This window comes from the organism of the source record quoted next, unplaced genomic scaffold, assembly GCF_019419815.1.
Source record: "Pyrus x bretschneideri cultivar Hongxiangsu unplaced genomic scaffold, Pyrus_bretschneideri_v1 Contig2, whole genome shotgun sequence".
Taxonomy (NCBI): Eukaryota; Viridiplantae; Streptophyta; class Magnoliopsida; order Rosales; family Rosaceae; genus Pyrus; species Pyrus x bretschneideri.
This window is the reverse complement of record NW_025999501.1, coordinates 8004716-8024572: the sequence shown is the minus strand read 5'-3', so window position 1 is coordinate 8024572 and position 19857 is coordinate 8004716. Positions and strand designations below refer to the sequence as shown.

Sequence of the window (19857 nt, the reverse complement as noted above, 5' to 3'; positions counted from 1 at the left end):
AAATAAACAAGTTAATGTCAATTGAAGATGACACGGGTCGACATCAATCCTAGACCAAGGCCAATCGACCACCACCAGTTTCGCGGCCGAAGACGAGCCCAGTGATGGATGGAGACAAGGGCCTAAAAGCAAAGAAAGCTTAAGCAATTTATCAATCCAAGTGCATTGTCCGAACTGAGTTGGAACGCCAAGTGGCTCTAGATTGAATGAAGGGTGACAAGTGCCAAACGAAATAAGGACGTGTGAACAAAAACTTACACGTCTTTATTTCATTGGCACTGGACGTCACGTGACGTAGCGGTGTACCCATGTCATGCAAGTTGTTCTTAGACGGAAGGCCGTGAAAACTCGCCAAAACTCTAACATGCTGCTCCAAACAGAAAATACGCCAGTAGATATTATTGAAAGATTGCGAAACAAAGCATATCTCATTTGTAAAAGAGAAGTTATAGTTCACAAAACATAGTCCACGCAATGAAATAGAATCCTCTGGTCCAGATAAACATGTAAGATTGTTCCACTAAATTTCTCTAAGCCACCACATATGTCATTGTTCCACTAAATTTCTCCAAGCCACCACATATGTCATTATCATAAGCACGCTCCCGAAGAGATAACTTATCCAGCGATTTGACTTCGGATATCAATGGTAGTCGGGAAAGGCAGGAGCAATCGCTTGATTCGAACTAAGCTGCTTATGTAGTGATCTGAACTTGTCCTTAAGCCTCTTGATCTGCAAATCCAACAGCATGTCAAACAAATGTGTAAAAGCACGCGTGAAGTGGGTAAGAAAGAGAGGGCAATTTGACAGGTCATAAGTGGGTAGAAACACAAGGCAAAATTGAAATACCCTTTTAATCTCAATTTCTGCATCTCGCTTTCGCTGGCCTAATAAGCGTCTCAGATTTGTGATATCGAAAATATTATCCAAGTCATCCTCAAAAGCAGATTTTAAGTCTTCTCTAAGCAGAGCAGGCAACTTATCTACAACAGGCATCAGAAGAAAGCAGTTGAACTGCAAAACAAAGGCACAAGTTATTAAACAAAATAAAACGTCCCATTAGCAGGTAAAAATAAACCAACAGAACCATTAAAAGTTAGAAGTAGAATATGTGTCTGTATCTGTGTCTGATTTAAAACTAAAGAAACAAGTCATTATTCACAATGTCCGGAAACATCAACCAAATAGGCGTGCTAGTTATCACTTGCGCTTACTCAGTTAGATTTGGAAAGCAGCAGTTTATATTACAAACCTTCAACTCTGCAGAGGCTAAGAAATATTCCTTTATGCCATGAAATATCTGCTGCACCAAAGCATAAACGATCCTTTCAGATGAAGGAGCAAGCCTCCTATTCCAAAGTGTACTGTCTAAAAGATCAGCCAGCCTTGTTTCTGTTGAATGAATAAAAGATGTCAAATCAGTGCCAGAGGCCACATGGCTGAGCTTCACATCTCCCCGTGACTTGGTATCCTTCTCACCGGTGACCGACCCAACGGATGAATCTTGGGAAAGACCAGCAGATACACCACTACCACCTGTTGTGGCATGTTCTGTTCCAGCGAAAGAGTCTAAAAATTGACGTAACCCAGCTCGATTCTACTAATTAGGCATCAAATTAGTATAGCAAATAGATTTTATAGGGAAAAATCATGCAATATAATGAATAGTATAGAAATTATAAGGCTTGAATGCTCCCTTTTTCGGGTTCCACAATATAAAAAAAGGAAATATACATAAACAGTAAAATGTCGGTTCTTAACTATACTAACAGACTATTTTAATAGGAATATTACGTCCTTTTCCTTCTTATTATGCTATTTTAGAGGGTTGAGATCATACTTATTGTTTATATGGCATAAAAGATAATTTTCTCCAAGGCCTCTAACAAGACTTGTAGTATTTCAGAAGTTAATCTATTTAGCCTAGTAGGTCTACAATAGTAGTCTTTTTATATCTTTCTGTAAGCCAGAAAGCGAGAACGAGGTTATCTCCTGTTTTCCAAGTTGTTCAACCAGAAAAAGAGCCTTCTGTAACTGTTTTTGGCTGCTGTAACTCTTCCTTCTAAATCTATTTCATTATTACACTATCAAACTATTCAAATTTTCGTACAGCAACAAAATAGACCAATTTGAAAGCATAACACATGTAGGAATGCCTTCACAGTCAACTATGATTACCTTGTTGTGAAGAGACCAGGTGACATAACGGGTGGTGCTTACTAAATCCTCCATGCATCTGCAGCAAAAACATATTTAACAGGAGCAGGTTCAGGTGAAGGAAACAGGGATATATAAGATATACACATTCTTGGGGATTGTATATGCTCCTAACTCACTTGAAGTTTAATTTATCAATAAATTGCATTTTAATGTTTTACTGCTGCATTTAATGAAAGAGTATCACATTTAATTACCTGAACTATATTTTTATGTATCTAGTTTGGAAGATTGAATGAAAATAACCTTAGTACATGGGGCATTAGGCGTGTACAAGAATTCTAGTTCATCAGATCCACCCTAGTTGTAATTTACGTAATTTGGCCAATTCAGCATCTAGGGAATCAATCTAGGTTACTTGTGGTTCATTGCATCCATGCAGACCTGCAATTGGGTATTCCTCCTAAATTTCTAAAGCCCACATGTCGCATTTGTTTCTTGGCTTCCTGTGCTGGTTGGATGAATTCAAGACTTTTCCTTCATGAACCGAGATTAGACCTTTAGGTGAAACTGGTTTTGGTAAACTTTAATGAGAGTTGAGATGTTCGCTTGGGCCCTTTTTCCTCTTAAAATTTCTAGTTCCATAGTGGCTAAAGATTTTGCTTGAGAGCGCCAAAACGCGTTTCTTGGATCAATGAGTGGCATCCCATTTGAGAACCTCTCAAAAGGCCCTACATTTCCTGACTAAACTTCAATGGATCAATAAAACATAGTAATGAAACTTTTACGAGTTTTATCATTTTTTATTCTAAAGAACAAGAAATTTGGTATACCATACTCTTCTAAAGACTAAATGCAGACCTCTGAAAGATGGTTTGGAATGAACAGTTAGGCATCGCTATAAAAAGATTAGGTAATACACTTATGGGGCATGTTTACTTGGAATGGGGAAGTCATCAATGATAATGATACTTTGTTGTTTATAATATCAGTATGTGTTAGTAAGTGCAATATATGTTCCTTGTGTGTTAGTAAATACAGGATATGTCAGGATCAGGAATGGACAAGAATTTTTGCCACCCAGATTTGAAAACGAGCCATGGTAGCGCAGCTACTGCCCATGGCAGCTAAGCCAGTGCAAGGGCAAAGGAAGAGGACAGGAAAAGAAAAAGCTTGTTAGTTGTTAGTTAAAAAGTCCTGGACCGAATGGCACCGTTTGGTCCTTTCATTGAAATAGAAACGACATCAGCCATTTTAAAATGGAAAGAAATGACCTGTCAATTTTCTGAAATTAATTAACAGTATGTATGATAAGGGTTTCTTATAGATACAGGTTTTGAGTTCTTCAAGTGGGCTGGAGTTATTCTTCTCAAGCTTTATCAAAGGTTGATATCCTGTTTGGAGTGCTGTACTGTATGTGAGATTTTAAAAGTTCGGAGTTGGTTGCAAATTGAGCCAGAAGGTAATAAAGAACTTTTCAACTTTAGAGCAATCTTCAAATGTTGGTTTTCAAGGGCTCCATCTCCCCGTTACAACTTTTCAACTTTGAAGCAAGCTTCAAATGTTGGTCTTTGGCTTAGCACTTAAAAGGAAAGCTTCAGAGGGGCTTATCATTTTCTATAATTACTACTACTATTAAGTATTAACGAATCTATAATGTATCATAAAAATTTTGGGGGCAATTATAGAGCTCATTCATTCTTTAAATTATGAATCAGATTCACAACAGCATGATTTGATTTTTAAGGGCATTTTTTGTTCCCATAAAAATTTGAGAAGCTTTGCACGTCACCCACCCGGTGAAAAAATCATGGATCCGCCACTGTTAAGTTTGATTTAGTTATAACATGCCTGTTTTAATGTATTCCTATTAGAAAAAAAACGAAAAGAAAATAAAAACCTAAACAGGGTATTCACTTACTAAGATAGTAATATATATATATATAAGTAGTAAAGCAGCTTACTTTTCACGACATGCCCTTTCAGTAGATTCTGCAAAGTCATTGAAAGCAGAAGCAACACGCCTCAGAAACACCTCATGGCCACTTAAATACTCACCATCTTTCTGTAGAACGCAAGATAGAAATTGCAAGAATTAACTGTGTAGAACTTGAGGAGTTTATTATACGCACACAAGATTTGGAAACCACCAACCTACACAATGGTGTAGACTGTAGTCCATACCTGAAGAAGATAGACTGATATAGGAAGTAATCTCTTCAGAATGTGCAAGAGCCTACACCCTAACTGCATGAGTAGAAAATATTAATTTTCAAAAGCTAAGACCATGACAGTCATAACAAGATATTTACTTGCGAAATAATATGTAGTCTGAATAAGAGTCCTAAACAAAGGACCAAATTACTGAACCTTTTCAAGATTCCTTAAGATTACATAGGTAGATTCCTTAATTCTATAGGGAAGTTTCCATTAACATCAGCCAAAATTTATTCATAAAAACAGAAGAAACACAATATGCTTGCTCCATCGAATATAACCTACGAGAATATATAAATTTTCAATTTCATCATTTGGGTGGGTTGATTAATTAACACTAACTTCCTAGTCAATGGAAATAAACCCCTTGAAAAAAGGAGGTTCCTAAAATGTATTCCTCTTTTATTAGGGAAGCCATTTTCCAAACCTACCAAGCTACCAAAAATATATATTTTGCAATTTCTGATTACTTTCTGTGATCGCAAACAAAAAAATATCTTCCTGGTAGATGGCAATTCAGATAATGACTTGCTCTGATCGAAGGGGAAAGCCGTTTTCTAAACAAATTTACCAAGACCACAGGCCCATCGTCCACTGCCAGTCAGCCACCCCCTGCTAATTGATGGTGAATGCGAGGTGCCAGAATATATGAATTATTCTTTCATTTGAAACAATTATTTTATGTAGTGCAAAGCCTAATTATTCAGCAGAAAACAACCAAAAGATCATTGCAACAATTGTTTTTATATAAGAAATTCTTGCAATAAAATTAAAAGATTTTAAAAATTTACAAACCTATGGAGTTTAATCAAGTTTCATAGACTCCATGTGAATTTTAGGTGAAATCATCAGAAATTTTAGGGGGAGAGGCCTGATTTCCTAAAACCTTAAACCGTTATAAAATCCCTCCAAATCATTCATCTTTTAAATATCTTAAAATCAAATCCTAATTGAATACACATGGAGTTTTATGAACCACGTTATAATCCGGAATGAATACACTCAGATTTCTACGGAGTTTTATAAACTACTTTAAAATCTTGAATACCCATGGACTTACATGGATTCATTTAAATTCTTGATTGAATACATATGGATTTGCAAACTTTTTTAAAATCCTTTAAACTCCTAATTGAGTACACCCCCAAGTAAGAATATTACACGAGCAATGATAATGATATGCTGACCTACATGTATCTCCTGAATATTTTATTAAAACGAGGGTGGTTCAAGATCGAAAAATTGTTAGGTATATTAATTGTATGATAACATTACGATTTAAAGGGACACTAGAAGGTGAAACTGGGAGATATTTTTAGAATTGCAAGTTTCCAATCCATTTCTTCAAGATACATTGAAAGAAGAAAATCTGGGGGAGCTCCCTTGAGGGTTCCTATAGATCATTGCTGTTTATGAGGTAGTTTCTTTATGAAAACGTCAGATTTAATAGAGTTCTCATAGTCTAGCATCTGTCAGGTAAAATGTAGCTTGTAGGTGCTCTGTTTCAAGGCTTGCATTTTATTCAATTACCCGAGCAGACAGACTTTAAAATTAATAACTATATTGATCATAACTTTTAAACACATGATGACACATGATACCTATATTGCACTACTTATAACATAACTCGTGTCACAGGGAAAAGATAGAAGGAAAGAAAAATGGGAAATAAATTACTGAGAAATTATTCATCACCTGATGGAGGAAAGGCTCAAATGTATCACGGGCCTTTGCAACAGCTATTACACAAGCTGTCCTGATTTATCAAAAGTAAATTTGAAATGGAAAAGGGATTAATAATAGAAAGGGACACAAAAACATCAAGAAAAATATTGGAGCACAAATATTGCAGCTTAAGAACCAGAATCACAGGTATGATAATATAAAATTAAAAATACCTTGAGTAGTTTGTTCCATCATGTAAATCTTCCACTCCACATGCATTTACAATTTCTTCCCGTGTAATTGGAGGGCATTTTATACCACCAACTACAAAACGGAACTCAGCCATGGCACGATGGTATTGTGCACCCCCATATAGACGCATTCCTGCATTCTGAACACAAAGGATACACAGTGCTTACATGCATGTATATGAAACTCTAAAAGGTTCGGTCAGTTTGGGTCCAGAACATACGCAAGAAACAAGTCTACATTTTTCAGTCTAGTAAAAAATTTCACCTAGATGTTAACGAGAAAAAACAAAGAAAGGCAGCAACTTAAATAGCCTGATTTTTTGCATGGTTTGGTACTCATATTGGAAGGGAAGAAGCAAGGCTGATTCCAACATTTAGAAAGAAATACAAATAAGCCAAAAAATCTGGAGAGAGAGAAAGAAAGAGATTTCTGAAAATTTTCAGTATGAAAAAGTTCCTGCCACAATATGAGCCATGCAAACACAAAAGAAAATAAAAAAGGAAAAAGAAAATCTACAGTCTTGAGAATTCTATAACTTACGGGTATAAGCTTGTGGGGGAACTGCAGGCCATCGTTGCTAACAAATGCCCCTCCATTAGTCCTCTCATCCTGTAGCGTTTCACCTTGAAAAAGGAACAATATATGAATGAAACTAGAATAGGAAAGACTCCATCAACATGAAACGAATTTTCATCATTCGTCCTCTCATCCTGTATCATTTCACCTTTACTAAGCTTAAATAGTTTGCGGTTAACTAATAAGCAACTTAAGCTTATTTACCAAATTTATCTGGAGGTGCAACAACTGTTCCTTTCAGTAGCAATGATAACTGAGGAACAAAGAAAACTTTTGTCAGTAAAAATAACAATAGTTTCTAATCATTAAAATTTTAAATACAAATGAAAAACTAGAAACTAAAACAGCCAAACCAATGAAAAAAATAAATGGTAAACATAAAAGGTTTCATAAAACCATGAGACTTCTAATGTAAGCACAAATCAAATACAAGCTAACATTATGACTAGTTCACATAATTTCTTCCACCCCAAAAATTCTGAAGGAAAACAAAAATTGAAGACCCTAATCTACTTTTAACCACACTAAAACTCGGGTCCTTCATGTGAGATCTCAATGTGGTCCTAACCTTTAGCACTATAGTGTGAGGCCATTCTACTACCCCATAGATAAGGTACAATATATCAGCCACGGAAGACTCCGATACTAAGATATGAATAACAACAACATATGAGTACTTTTAAATGACAACATCTAAACTACTGAAACCTTTGTCAAGAACCGATCATGAAATATTCTTCCTTTCTCCTTCAGTTTCAGTTCATCCAAAGTGCTGCATAAACAAAATAATGCAATATAACCAACCAATATAAAAGAAATAAGTAAGATAAATTTATAATACCAGAGAAAACAAAATTTGCTTAACCTTCCTGGTCAATGGTCTGACCAGAGTTTAAGCAAATAAAGTGCCATAAATTGCATCCAGTCTGTTAATTGCCCTAAAGATATGTGCTCTGTAAGTTAAAACTGTGGACCTGAGTTCTTGATTTATTTCATTCATCTTTCTGGTTGCGCTACGGAACTCCTTCTCAAGAAGTGGAACGATTAGTGGCACATTATCCATATACCTTGCAAAATTTGATTCCCAAACTTTTAGCCATGGAACTTAGCAAGTTGTCATTATTATTATCAGAATAGGAAGAACAGGATTATTACTAACCTTTTCTGTAGTAATTCTTCCAAAAACAACCTAAGTTTGCTTACACCTATTCGACTTCTTTCTTGTATTGACAGTGACCGGCCCATTTTCTCCTCCAAGCTTGCAACATCTTCCATCTCTCTTAATGATATTGCCTGCATAAAGAAAGTTCAAACCAGCCAGCTATGATTCCACATCAAAAGAAAAAAGGAACATAATTGTATACCGGCATACCCAATCTTATGCTTATTATCTAACGGAATACAAAGAATCTACCAGCAACAGCTGACAAAAAATTAGCATAGGAACTATAGACAAAGAAAGCATCAAGGGATAGCACAAAGAGGAATAAACTTAAAAAAAAATTCCGCACGCAGTACGTAATTTAAACGGTATCAGGATTGACGCAAATATCACAACCAAAGCTCCTAACCCTGAAAAGTTTCGGGCCAAAGTTCTGATGAGCAGGGTACATATTACAACTTTCATACTGCCAAATTATTGTTACTAGCAAAATTTCTTCCAGAAGAACAACCATTAGTCGGATCAGAAACAGGCCAGCATTTAGAGCCATAAAGTTGCAAATTCTGACTTCAAAAGTTGCTCCGAGGATCAGTGGATTAAAATATCACACTCAATGCAATATAGTTACTAAATAATAATGATCTACTTTAAAGCTTAAGCTTTATATCATTAAATGACAAAAACAACACTCTGCAGCGGAATATTGGCAACTATCAATTAAGGTCGCTGAATGAATACTACAACCATTCCTCGCTTTTTACTCTCCAAAAATGAATAGAGGGCGAGCACGAGTACCTTTTTGAAATCTTCATTAGATCTGTAAACCGAATCATGGCCAACGCCAACTCTTCCAGAGGGCACAGAAGTGAAAAAGGGAGAGTCTCCCAAGATACACCCATCGAGCATACAAGTGGGAGGTGAGAGAAATACTTCCACATCCGAGGCACGAGCAAACTGGGGTATTTTGGTATCAAGTTTGGTTGAGACAATCACAGTCCTTGAGAGCTCGGGATCAATCTGCAGACGATAAGCAAGGTAAAGCTTGATCGAAAAGAATAAATTAACACAACACAATGCATAAACAGAACAAAAGAAGCAACACCTGCATTACAACCCTTCTTGTAGTAGCATTACTCCAGTCACTGCAATCTTCAAGACACAAAATTATGAACTCTTTATGCTGCATTTTCGCACGAACTAGAGCTTCGACCGCACGAGCGTGGCCCTGTAATCATCATAAATTACAGATTTACAACGCAACATCTATCGAAATTCTGAACGAAACCAATGAAAGCATCATGTTTCCTACTCGAAATTCAAACATTATGCACAATGGAAAACCTGTAAAGCTCGATTCTTTGGACCAGGAGCCGGAGCGATTAATCCAGGAGTGTCGATAATGGTAAGATTAGGGCAATACTTGTATTCGACTCGAATGATGATCTCCTCAGCGGAGAAAAGACAAGGCTCCTTCTCCAACCTCATGTTCTCAGCTTCAATGTAGGCTTGAATTTCTTGGAGCGAGAGAGACTTTTCGTAATCGGAACTGGCATCGGAGGGGAGGAGGAGGCGGCAGACGGGGGAGTGGGCTTGGGGGTCGTACTTCATGTGGAGGGTAATTGGGCGGCGGGTCTTGGTGCCGCCGCCTACGTGGTTGAACTGGAACCCCATAAGTGCTTCCACCAAGGCGCTCTTGCCGTCGGTCTGGTGGCCCACCACAAGCACCGCTGGCGCGTCGAATGGAGTGTCGAAGGCCTGCGCGAGGCCGTGGAGTTCGTTGTAGGCCTCGTACAGACGGCACTGCTCCTCCTCCTCCTCCTCCGCCCATTTCTTTTCATTTTCCGCCTCCTCACTCGACATTGCTGCGCCGCTTCTTCTGATACTGGTAGAGTGAAGTGGAGCGTAGGCCAGTTGATACAGTACCGTTATTCAGATAGAAACTCGGAGCAGGACGTTTCACATTTCAAACTTTATCTTCTTCCTTTTTTTTTCCAAACGATTTGTTTGTTTCTTGAAAAAAACGAGTGATCGTACTTTATTAGGTACTAGTTTTTAAATATTATATTCAGCCATTTTAATATGAACACTCCCTTGCTGGTGAAAGAATTGCAGCCGTTGCTGTTGAAACTCAATTATATATGAACATGGTATTCAAATAATTGAAATTAAAATTACAAATTGGACACGTGTTCTTCTTTAATAAAAGTTTCAGCAGCAATTGTTGCTTTTCTTTCGCCATCGGTTGATTTTCTTTCAACAACGAAATAGTGTTCTTTTAAGATTGATTTGGAGTTGTGGTTGTTTTATAAAAAACAGCTCATTAAAAAATATGGGATAATAAATATGTTGGTAAAAAGAAAAAACAGCTCATTAAAAAATATGGGATAATAAATATGTTGGTTAAACAAAAAATAAAAATAAACCACTTCTATTGTAGGATGACATATTCCACTAGATTGAATAAATAATTAAGCTCTTCTAAACAAGAAATTAGGATAGGATAAAAGTTCAATCCCCGCTACGATTGTTCTAGAGCAAAATGGACACTGAAAATTGAAAAAAAAAAAAAAAAAAAAGATATATAGGATGCAAGTCACAAGATAATTGGAAACAACTTTTCTAGTTTTCCAAGAAAATTGGACTAAAGGGCCCAAAAAAAGGAACCGGATCCCCTTCTGAGCTTAGGAGGCTGAATCTTCTGAACAAATCATACGGCCGTTGAAATTTAATCAAACAGCTGCAATTATTATAATTTTTAGAGGATTCCCTTATTTGTAGTCGTTAGATCAAATTTCAACGATCCAGATCATTTGCATTGAAGGCTAAGCTCAGGAAGGGATCCGATTTCTTAAAAAAGATCAAAACTACGTGCTATTCAAAATTTAAAGAATAAAAAGAACATGTGTTCTAAAATTCAACAAATGCGAGTCCTCAAAGCAAAGTACTTAGGCTAATCCATGCAAGTTCGTGTCAGGGAAGGGACATGCCCCATCCTAGCAAAGTGTCAAGGCTAATCCTCTTTTGCAAATTCCTTCCCTTCGACAGAAGCTGGTGGATCTACAAGAGCATTAGACACTGGATTATCACTACGACTGGATTCCTCTTTCCCGCTCCATTTCCAAGTTTGAGATTTCGTTTAACAGATCCTTTGTGACAGGGAAATCCGTGTTCTTGATCTCTTCCAATAGACATCCCAGGCCCCCTATATGGTCTCTCTGTGCGTAGCCTGGAAGATATCCAAGGTTATATACTTTCGGATACTCCTCAACCACCTTTCGATGGCTAGCATGAAGAGATGTCAGCTCTGATTCATGCATGTCTGTGAGCTGTTGGAGGCCCGTTGTGTTCTCCTTCTGACCAATCTCTTGAGGAAGGTAATCGCAATCCCTAAAAGGGTACAATATTTATTTATAGATATCCTCTATGATTCTTCTGGTTTAGAACAAATATTTTATTCTAGATATCCTCTTGAGTCTAAAACCGCTTACTAACTTGACCGGATAGCCTTTGGCCGGCAAAATCCCCCTCCCCAATTTTAGGCTTGCTTCCACTTTGTTCTTTGTTTGGTAGGTTACTTGAATCTGAGCATCACTGCCGTCCGCGAAAGTGCGCATATTTGGATTCATCACAAAAACTTAAAATATTTGACAACTTAATGAAGCAAAACAAGAAAATGAGTTTTCTCATGGTTCATAAATTTTAAGTTGGTTTTGCTTTATTAAGTTGTCAAATATTTTAAGCCTTTGAATATAAACTAATATAATCATATGGCTAATATGCATTTGAACCTCTGAGGTCATCAAAATGAGGAACTTAGGCCATCTCCATCCGAATGAGGTCAGAGGGCTCTTTTTAGCCCTATAGCCCTCCAAAAAATTAATATTTTAATGACAAAAAACCACCTCCAACTGAGGAGGTCATATGCTAAACATAATTTATTATTTTAATTGAATTAATATGATTACTTAAATTAAACTACCTCAATAGTTTTTTGAGATATAATCTCAATAATTTTTCGGATATGATTTCGAGTGACACATATCGCTAAAGTGAGTAACTCTCTAGATTTCTTGCCGAGATGTAATCTCAATAATTTTTCGGATATGATTTTGAGTGACACGTGTTGCCAAAATGAGTAACTCTCCAGATTTCTTGTCGATATGTAATCTCAATAATTTTTCGGATAGGATTTTGAGTGCCACGTGTCGAGATGTAATTGGTTGTACAAATTTTAGATATGATTCTTATCTGCGTGACACTCCTTATCTTCAGCTTCCAATGTCCATAAATAGGCTAGATATTAGGGTATAATTCACACACTTTCATCTTTGCCCTCTCCAATATCTTTTTCAATTCAAGTTTTCAATGAATTCCAACTTTGGATTCTCTTTGCATTCCAACTGTGGGTCGATCCAATTCCAAATTGGAAGATAAATGGGTGCAGATGAGACAAGAAGATGAGGAGTCCGATGAAGAAGATGAAGCATGATACAACCCAACATATCAAAGTTCTTTCTGCTGACAGGCATCCAATGAAAGTGCAAAGCACCCTGGAAAAGAGGTAATCAGTGCCCAACAAGCTGAAGATTTAAAACTGAAAGAAAGAGGAAGCGGGAGCGTGAGGTGACTGTAATCCTGCATTTTCCTTTTCAATTTTTTATTATAATTCATTTGGGTCGAGTGTGTGACATGACAAGTGTTTGGAGCAGAAAAATTTGCCTCGAAAGAAGCGACAAAAATTGGAAGCAGCAAGCGAAATGTCAGAGGAGGAAAATCAAAATGAAAAGTTTGATGTACGTCGCTCCCTCTAACTCTGTATATACATACATATAATATTAGAAGTTTTAACGAAAAATCTACAGTACTATTTATTTTAACGAAAAATTATATTTTTACATTAAAAAGTCAATTTTGATATTATTTATTTTACCCTTTATTTTGTCTTTATCATTAAAACTCAAAGTTTTCAAACCCTTTTCATTAATTTTCCTTATAATATTTTTGTACCTTGTGGACGAGGAACTTAATTTTGAGTCGTATGTGGGGGCAGTCTTGTAGAGGTTTAGTGCAAGATGATTATTGGTTTTTGTATTACCCTTTGGTAGTTGACATTCACTTCATCAGTATGTTTCCCAAGTTTCTGTATATGGGGTCTTCTATAGTTCAGAGATTTTTTTTTTCTCATATAATGTAGGATATGTTAACAACTGTAAAATAATTTTGGTTGAGGTTATGTTATTTGTAAATAGATCTACTTGAGAGGTCTTAGCTAGTTTTGCTAGATGATAGATTTCTTATCCACTATGTTGTAATTCATGTTATATTTTAATAAAGTGTTATCGTTCTTCTCAAAAAAAAAAAAAAAAACTTAAAAGTGTTTATGTAATCTTGTAGCTCAAAATTCTCAAAAGACAAAAAGAGACAAAAAGCTTTGATGAACATATCCACACACACATACACACAGATATATATACAAAAAAAGTAGTGGAGTCGGAAATAAGAAGTCCAAGAATTCTTTTAAGAGCAAGTCGAGGTATGAAGCACCTTATCTTGTGATTAATCCTCCTTTCGATTTTGATTTGTATCTTACAGTCTTACTAAGCATTTTTGTGCTGTACATAGACTTTATGTTATAGATTCAGTCAAATTTTTGAATGGGCACATATCAGCTAACAACAAGTCCTTGAGAAATATACCTATGATTTACTCACCTGAAAGCTTTAAAATGAACAAACTTGTAGACTGTTTTTATAAGATGCTTCAGTGCAAAGGTAGCTTTGTTGGATGTGAGAACATCAGCACAGGTGATGAGACCTAATCTACACCCTTGTACCACCCCTATACGCGCAAATTTCCTTTTAACTGCTGACCTCGAGCTTTTGAGTGGATCTTTTTGGCTGAAATTCTGTTGACGATTGTGGTATTATTCCATAAGCTCTCCTGCTAGAGTTTGTTTTTGGCACAATAAGTTTAAATTGGGAGAATAGCGACTACTTGATTTCTTCTCTATCTCGGTCCTTTACAATGTCTTGTTTCGTTAAAGGCCAGGTTTATCGGTTTGACATTGAAGTGCGTAGAGAACTGTACCTTTTTGTTGTTTAAGCAGCTCAAGTATTTGTATTTCTGCTCTCCTTGAGTAAAGGGAGCTTCCATCTTAGTAATAGCTCAAATGGTATCTCTCTCTGCTTGTTGAGGTTTCTCCTTTGCTGCTTGTATTACCTCAATGCACGAATGATCGAAATTTCGTAATGTATCTTCTCTGTTTTGATTTCTAAACCAGGTACAAGAGGAGATAGCTTCATCAAGCTGGGAATCAAAATTCCCCATAATGTGTTGGACATGCAGTGAAAGGGTTCTCTAGCATTTTATGCGGTGGCCACAGGTGTAACTAAGAAGCTCGTTATACTGCGGACTGGTTTACGTAATATGGAAATGTGTGGGCCATTTCAAGTAAATGGCTTCAAATTTGTCCTGATTTGACATTGCCCTTTTTCTCCAGGTTTTTCAAACATTGCCCGCATTAAGGACCAGCGAGACTTTCTAGAGAAAATTACTTCCGGTAATGCTTACTGCTAGTCATATTTTACTTTTGTTGTGAGTGAACTTTTAATTTTCATTCAGTTCTTGACCTTTATTGTTTTTAATATGTTTGAGTAGATGGTTTGACATCAGTCTTCTTTTTCGGTCGCTTACCCATCCACGCTTGTAATTTGTAATATTTTTACAATGCATCAATCATGTAACAAACTGCTACTCCCAACTTACTCTTTCTGTTTCATCTTACTGAGGCAATATCTTTGCCCCAACCGTTTCGGAGTTGAGATGGAAGTTCCCACATGTAACCATATATGAGACAATACTTGATAAGGTGTGACATTCAAATATGCTACTAAATCATCAGATATCTGGTTTACTTGAAATAGTAATTTATTAAAATAAAAAAAAGATTTGAAAATCATTTGTATAGTTCTATTATGTTTTATGTCTTTAGTGATGGTGTTGTTGGGACCTCCATGTTTTGATTATGCCCAGTCAGGCTTGCATTTTTCATATTTTGGGCTTAGAGCCTCCACTTAATCAAAAAAGAAAAAAAGAAAAGAAAGTAAGTTTACTAGGCCACTAGCAAAGGGGAAGCGAAAAGTGCAGTCGCACAGAGCTCCAAATTTGAAAGAGCTCCCAAAATTTGTCACCTAATATTTATATGTAATAGCCACTTAGTACTATGGTCTGGTGGTATTCCTCTTCACTTATAAGTGACATGTCTTAGGTTCGAATCTCATTGATGGTTAATTCGATACTAAATTTGATTGCCCATTATGTAGTTTAACCAAACTCACCCTCCCCTTAGTATAAATATATCGTTGTACTAAAAAAAAATTATATATATATTTATATGAAATAATGTTCTATATTTAAAAATTGCTTTTATTAGCACTTTAAAATCTCCAAGTGCACTCTTTATAATCTTTAATTTTTTTCCCTTTCTAAATATAAAAATTTGGAGTACAATGAGATACTTTTAATGGCAATAATAACACCTTAAAAAATGGTTTTTTTTTCCAATTTTATTATATAATAATGTTATATAATCGAGTGAAACTTTAAAGTTACAGTTTTTGAAGTTTTTTTTCTTGTTTAATATTGAATTGCTTTTGATTATTTAGTGAATTTTATGTCTGTAGCTCTTTTTAATTATTATTAGTGACATTGTTTAAACTTTATTTTGATTTAAGTGATTACTTTCTAGTGTCAATACATTGTCCTACCCTTTTTAAAAAAAACCTATCTTAATAGGGGTCCTTTTATTAATTTCACATAGAGCACCTAAAATCTCAGGACGACCCTGACCACTAGCTACTAAACCAAGCATTGAGTTATATTTCACCTCTTTGCCTTTGGTCACAAAACTGCACTCTCTATGTAGGTGGTCCTGTCAAAATAAACCAAACCAGCTATCTCAACACCGTACCCAGCATTATGCTCACTGAAAACTTCAAAACTGGTATTTCTTGGAAAGGTAATGGCCATGGATGACAAATTTTGGAAACATCTTGGTATTGTTCCCGAGAGATTGTTATACCCAAGGTCCAAGATTTGGAGATTCATGAGACTACAGAGTTTATCAGGAATGGCGCCATGGAACTAATTTGAATGAAGACTAAGAACTACTAAGCTTTGGCCAAACCATATTGGAATGCTTCCAACAAACTTGTTTCCACCAAGGTCAAGAAGTAACAACTGCTCACAGTTTTGCAAGGAGACAAGTAATTCTCCAGATAGGTTATTATTGCGCAAGTGCAATGATCGAAGGGAAAGTAAGTCTCCAATAGAGCTTGGAATTTTTCCCGTCAAATTGTTGTCTTCTAAATTCAAAGATGTCAAGTTTTGCCAGTGTAACCAACAATCAGGAATTTCTCCAGTGAGGAGATTGTTGTCAACATAAAGAACTTGAAGGTTTTTAGGTACATCACTCCTATCACAAAAGAAGTGAGAGAGAGTTTCCGAAAATGATGAATTGGAAAGATCTAGTGCAAACACTACCGAAGACATAAAAGGCAATGAACCATTGAACTGGTTAGACCTTAACTGAATAGCGATTTTTTAAAACAAAGAATTGGAATGCTTTTGTTTCGGCCACTTGGCAGAAACTATGGTTGGAACCTCGCCAGACAACTGATTACATGAGAGATCCACAAAGGTCACTACACTAAGTGAAAAAATGTTCCAAAACCAAGTCGGAATGGTAAGCTGAAATTCCTATATTGGACATGTTAAGAGAAATCAAATGTTTTTGACACTTAAGCCATGCAGGCAACTTTGATGGGTCCAGACGCCAAGAACTTAAAGTCAACATAGAAAGTTGAAAAGGAGGAACCCAGTTTGGGCTGGTTTTAAGAGTCAAGGAGTAGTTATTTGCAGCAAAGTTAATCAATCTTGTAAGATTAGTAAAATGGACTTCAGAGACAACACTCTCCAATAGAGTGCTAAAAATGTACAACTCCTCTAAGTGTAATAGATTGCCCAAGAACACTGGAATGGGACCTGATATTAAATTAAATGAAAGATCAAGTAGCGTAAATTTTTAAAACTTCCTAGCTTATCAGATAAATGACCTGAAAAAAATTATCTGAAAGATCTAAAAGATTTATTTGACTAGAAAAACACCGAGACAAACTTTCAAAGATTTTTGATACCCTCCTCGTAAAATTGTTCCACCATAGATCAACAAAAGTCAACTTACAAAGAGTTCCAAATGAGTTTGGGATTTCCCCTTCAAGCTGATTCCAACCTAATTTAAGATCAACAAGGGCTGTCAAGTTTCCAAGGTAACTGGAAATTTCACCATGGAAAGCATTACCAGAAAGATCAAGGGACTCAAGATGGCTCAAACTGTACAACCAGGTAGGTATGGTAGAGTTGAAATAGTTCAAGTACAGATCAAGAACTTTAAGACCTGTCAAGTTCGCAACACCACTTGGTATGTGATAAAGTTTGCATCCATCCAAACGTAACTCGACAAGTAGAGAAGGGAGTGTGTTTGCTTGTTAAATTTTCTTAGCTTGTGATTGAGGTGAAAGTGCTTAAGCATGAGAAATTTTTCAATGTACAAGAAATCTAGTTGAAAATTTGCTTTTTCAAGTTTCTAACCAATTGGCCACTCAATACTACAGTTTTGTGTTATTCTTCTTCACTTGGAAGTGAGAGGTCTTAAGTTCGAATCTTGTGGATGGCGAATTTGATACTAAATTAGGTTGCATATTATGTGGCTTAGCCGAACTTCTCCTTCCCTTAGTGTAAAAATATCGATGGACTTAAAAGTAACTAATTGTATTATTACACTTAATTTACTATGTCATATTTTCAACACACAAAAAAAATTAGTTTTTAGCAGGAGTGATTTTTCCTCAACACTCTCAAATGATGATAATGTTAACAATACTATTTATTATTATAAATGAGTTTAAATTTGAGATTTGTGTTTATCTATGGATTAATTACATTAACACCCTCCAAGGTTTATTGATTTTCATAAAACCTCCTCACGTTTAAGACAATACACTAACATCCCCTCACGTTTTAATTCAAGTCACATAACCCCTTCAATCAAAATTTTGTTAACAAATTGAAAACTTTACCCTTGTACCTAATTAATTAAATAATAAAGAAATATATTAGAAAAAAAATTTTAAAAATAAGTAAATTAAACATTAAATAATTTAAAAACTTTAAAGTAAATAAATCAATGTAAAACTTTATCAAGGTACTGTAAGTACAAACGTCAGGTTGGCATTGCGGGAAGGTCTTCATCAGGTTAAGAACAGAAAATGCCTCGTCAATTAGATTGTTCCTACAATAAGCCACGAGCAAGGCTGTGTAAATTTCAAGAGTTGGTTCACAACCATTTTCAACCATTGTATCTAAAAGCTGGCAGCATGGTAATTCGCTGAAGCCGATGTATTCGAGATGCTTAGGTACCTTTCTTCCAGTGCCTCTTTTTGGTGTTAGAAGAGGAGATGAAGTTGAGCGATGACTGTGCTGAGGAGCAACTTAAAGTTAGGGTACTGGGGTTTCTTGGAGGCGGCGACAGTGGAGTTTTTGTTGAAAAGGAAGAGGATGCGGGAGGAGAGATGAAGAGAATGAGAGAGATTGAAAAAGTCATGGATGGCTTTGGCCTGCAAAATTGTTCAAGCATGGGTTGGTTATTGAGTAGTGAGGGTTGGGTAGGGGAGAGGAAAGGGATGAAGGTGACGATGGTGGGATGGCGGGGAAAAAAGGGCAAGGCGTGGAATTGGGGACTTCGATTATTGAATAATCCACATCACTGCTGCTTCCAAATCGCAAATTTAGCCGATACAAAGATATATGATAATACCCAATTTTTTCAATTCAGCAGTTCGATCTATGCTATGATTTATCATTCATGGACATTGATAAGATCCTTCCATTTAGCAGCACCTTAGAGGATGGCATAGCCTTAAATAAGGTTAAGGGCGAGGTTCAAACAAGGAAAAGCTTACGTGGCATAGGAGTTACACCTCGTATGAAACTTAATAGTATATCACTTCTACGAATAGCTTTTAATGCCACATCACTTCTGAGACCCGGGCCTTAACTGTGGCAACTAAACATAAGGGTTGCGCTAGTTGCGGGACTTAACCCAACACCTTACGACATGAGCTAACGACAGCCATGCACCACCTGTGTTCGCTTTCCCGAAGGCATCCTTCTCTTTTAGGAGATTCGTGGCATGTCAAGCCTGGTAAGGTTCTTCACTTTGCATCGAATTAAACTACATGCTCCAACGCTTGTGCGGGCCCCATTAGTAAACCAAAAAATAGGGATGGGTTTGAAAAACCAAAAAGTGAAGAAAAAAAATAGGACCGAAAATCGAATCGAGACCGGAAAAAACTGAACCAAACTAAATCTGGTTGGTTCAGTTTTGGTTTTTGAGGTCCGAAAATCAAATCGAACCAATATATATATATATATATATATATAAATACTCAAAACCTGGTGGCGTGAGGATTTAAACCCCTTCCCTCTAGGTTGGTGATAATTACTTCAAGCCAACTTGATTGTAGGTTTGTGTTGCTATAATTGTACCAGTAAGTTATTTATAGGTATTCTAATCTTTAATGCTTAATAAAATTTCTAAAGTTTACAAACCCTAGCCATCACTCCCATTTTAGTTTTCACCTCTTAGTTTTCTCAAACACCCTTTCTCTCTCCCCTCTGTTTTCTTCCTCTCTGCTTCCTCATTCTCTCTCTCTCTCTCCTTCCACTCTTCCTTCAAATGACTCTCTATCTAGTCTTCTCATGTCCTCCT

The 19857-nt window shown here is 36.3% G+C and overlaps 1 protein-coding gene, 1 long non-coding RNA gene and 1 pseudogene across 2 annotated transcripts; 1 reads left to right on the top strand and 2 right to left on the bottom strand.

The window, feature by feature from the left end:
- Positions 1-375: 375 nt before the first annotated feature.
- LOC103939455 (dynamin-like protein ARC5) lies at positions 376-9966 on the bottom strand. The gene is made up of 16 exons (XM_048583272.1): positions 9372-9966; positions 9133-9255; positions 8826-9047; positions 8028-8161; positions 7843-7935; positions 7577-7640; positions 7073-7121; positions 6833-6915; positions 6274-6431; positions 6071-6131; positions 4343-4405; positions 4123-4223; positions 2180-2237; positions 1254-1598; positions 851-1015; positions 376-733 (listed from the first exon to the last, which is right to left on the bottom strand). The coding sequence occupies exons 1-16, from the start codon at positions 9888-9890 to the stop codon at positions 644-646; spliced, it is 2328 nt and encodes a 775-aa protein (XP_048439229.1). The 5' UTR covers positions 9891-9966; the 3' UTR covers positions 376-643.
- Positions 9967-12362: 2396 nt separating this feature from the next.
- On the top strand, positions 12363-15125 carry LOC125476905. The gene is made up of 3 exons (XR_007258135.1): positions 12363-12653; positions 12740-12823; positions 14311-15125. It is a non-coding gene; the product is annotated as an uncharacterized LOC125476905 (long non-coding RNA).
- A 747-nt stretch (positions 15126-15872) lies between these two features.
- LOC125476814 lies at positions 15873-18443 on the bottom strand (annotated as a pseudogene).
- Between the last annotated feature and the right edge of the window lie 1414 nt (positions 18444-19857).